Genomic DNA, 1,085 nt, shown 5'->3' on the forward strand with positions numbered 1-1,085 from the left:
CTGTCCCTCACCTTCACTTGGCCTCTTCCCCCTTCATCCTGATCCTGCAGGGACCGTGACCGGGAGCGTGAGCGTGACCGACGAGAACGGAGCCGAGAGCGGGACAAGGAGCGGGAGCGGCGCCGCAGCCGCTCCCGGGAACGCCGGCGCCGCACCCGCAGCCGCGAGAAGGATGAGCGCAAGCGGAGCCGAGAGCGCAGCAAGGACAAGGACCGGGAGCGCAAGCGCCGCAGCCGTAGCCGGGACCGCAAGCGTGACCGGGACCGGGACCGTGACAAGAAGGATGAGATGCTGGAGCCTGGTGACATTCCACCTGAGGAGGTGCCCCTGGGCGAGCTGGGCATGGATGGCCTGGAGATGAAGCTGGAGGGGGAGGAGAAGGGCAGGGACAGAGACAGGGATCGGGAGCGCGACCGTCGGCGCAGCCACCGTGACAAGGAGAGGGAGAGGGATAGCCACCGTGACCGAGACCGCCGGCGGGACCGTGACCGCGACCGTGACCGCGAGCATAAGCGGGACAGGGAGCGTGGGGAGCGTGGTGCCGAGAAACGGGATGACCGGGCAGCCCAGGATAACGGCGTGCCCGAGCCCCTGGAAGAGAGCAGCCAGGACATGTTCCTGGACCAGGAGTCAATGCAGTCTGGCGACGGCTACGTCTCCACAGAAAACGGCTACCTCCTCGAGCCCCCTATGGAGTGAGTACCCCCCACCCCTAGCTGGACCGATTTTTTTGTTTTGTTTTGTTTTTGTTTTTTTATATTTTTTTTTTGGGGTGGGGGGTGCAGCGGGGGATGAGCTGGGGCCTGGCTCCCCTTCCTGGCTGCCGGCTGCATCTCTTGCTCTCTCTTCTTCCCTCTTTTTTTTTTTTTTTTTTTTTTTTTTTTTGTGTGTGTGTGTGGTACACCTAGAGGTGATTGCATAATGGTTCAAAATTAGGTCTTAGTCTTGTAACAGGATATGGGTGGGTGGGTGCAGGGGGCTTTTGGGCGGTGAGGGAGTGCTTGTAGGTGTGGGGTGTGTGGAGGGGAAGGGTAGCTGGTGGGTGGGTAAATGTAGAGAGGGTGTGCTGATGAGTGAGTGGGGAT

General features: G+C 60.7%; 2 protein-coding genes across 6 annotated transcripts in view; both read left to right on the forward strand.

Annotated features, from left to right (window-relative positions):
* Positions 1-1,085, forward strand: part of LOC109320799 (AP-2 complex subunit alpha-2) — a 621,923-nt gene that overhangs the window by 150,694 nt on the left and 470,144 nt on the right. The window lies entirely within an intron of this gene.
* The window catches only part of SNRNP70 (small nuclear ribonucleoprotein U1 subunit 70), a 10,420-nt gene that overhangs the window by 9,047 nt on the left and 288 nt on the right, over positions 1-1,085 (forward strand). Inside the window, exon 9 of the mRNA XM_019551085.1 lies at positions 51-695. Within this exon, the coding sequence (XP_019406630.1) occupies positions 51-695 (645 nt within the window). The remainder of the gene's footprint in view (positions 1-50; positions 696-1,085) is intronic.

This window comes from Crocodylus porosus, unplaced genomic scaffold, assembly GCF_001723895.1.
Source record: "Crocodylus porosus isolate Cpor-Errol unplaced genomic scaffold, CroPor_comp1, whole genome shotgun sequence".
Taxonomy (NCBI): Eukaryota; Metazoa; Chordata; order Crocodylia; family Crocodylidae; genus Crocodylus; species Crocodylus porosus.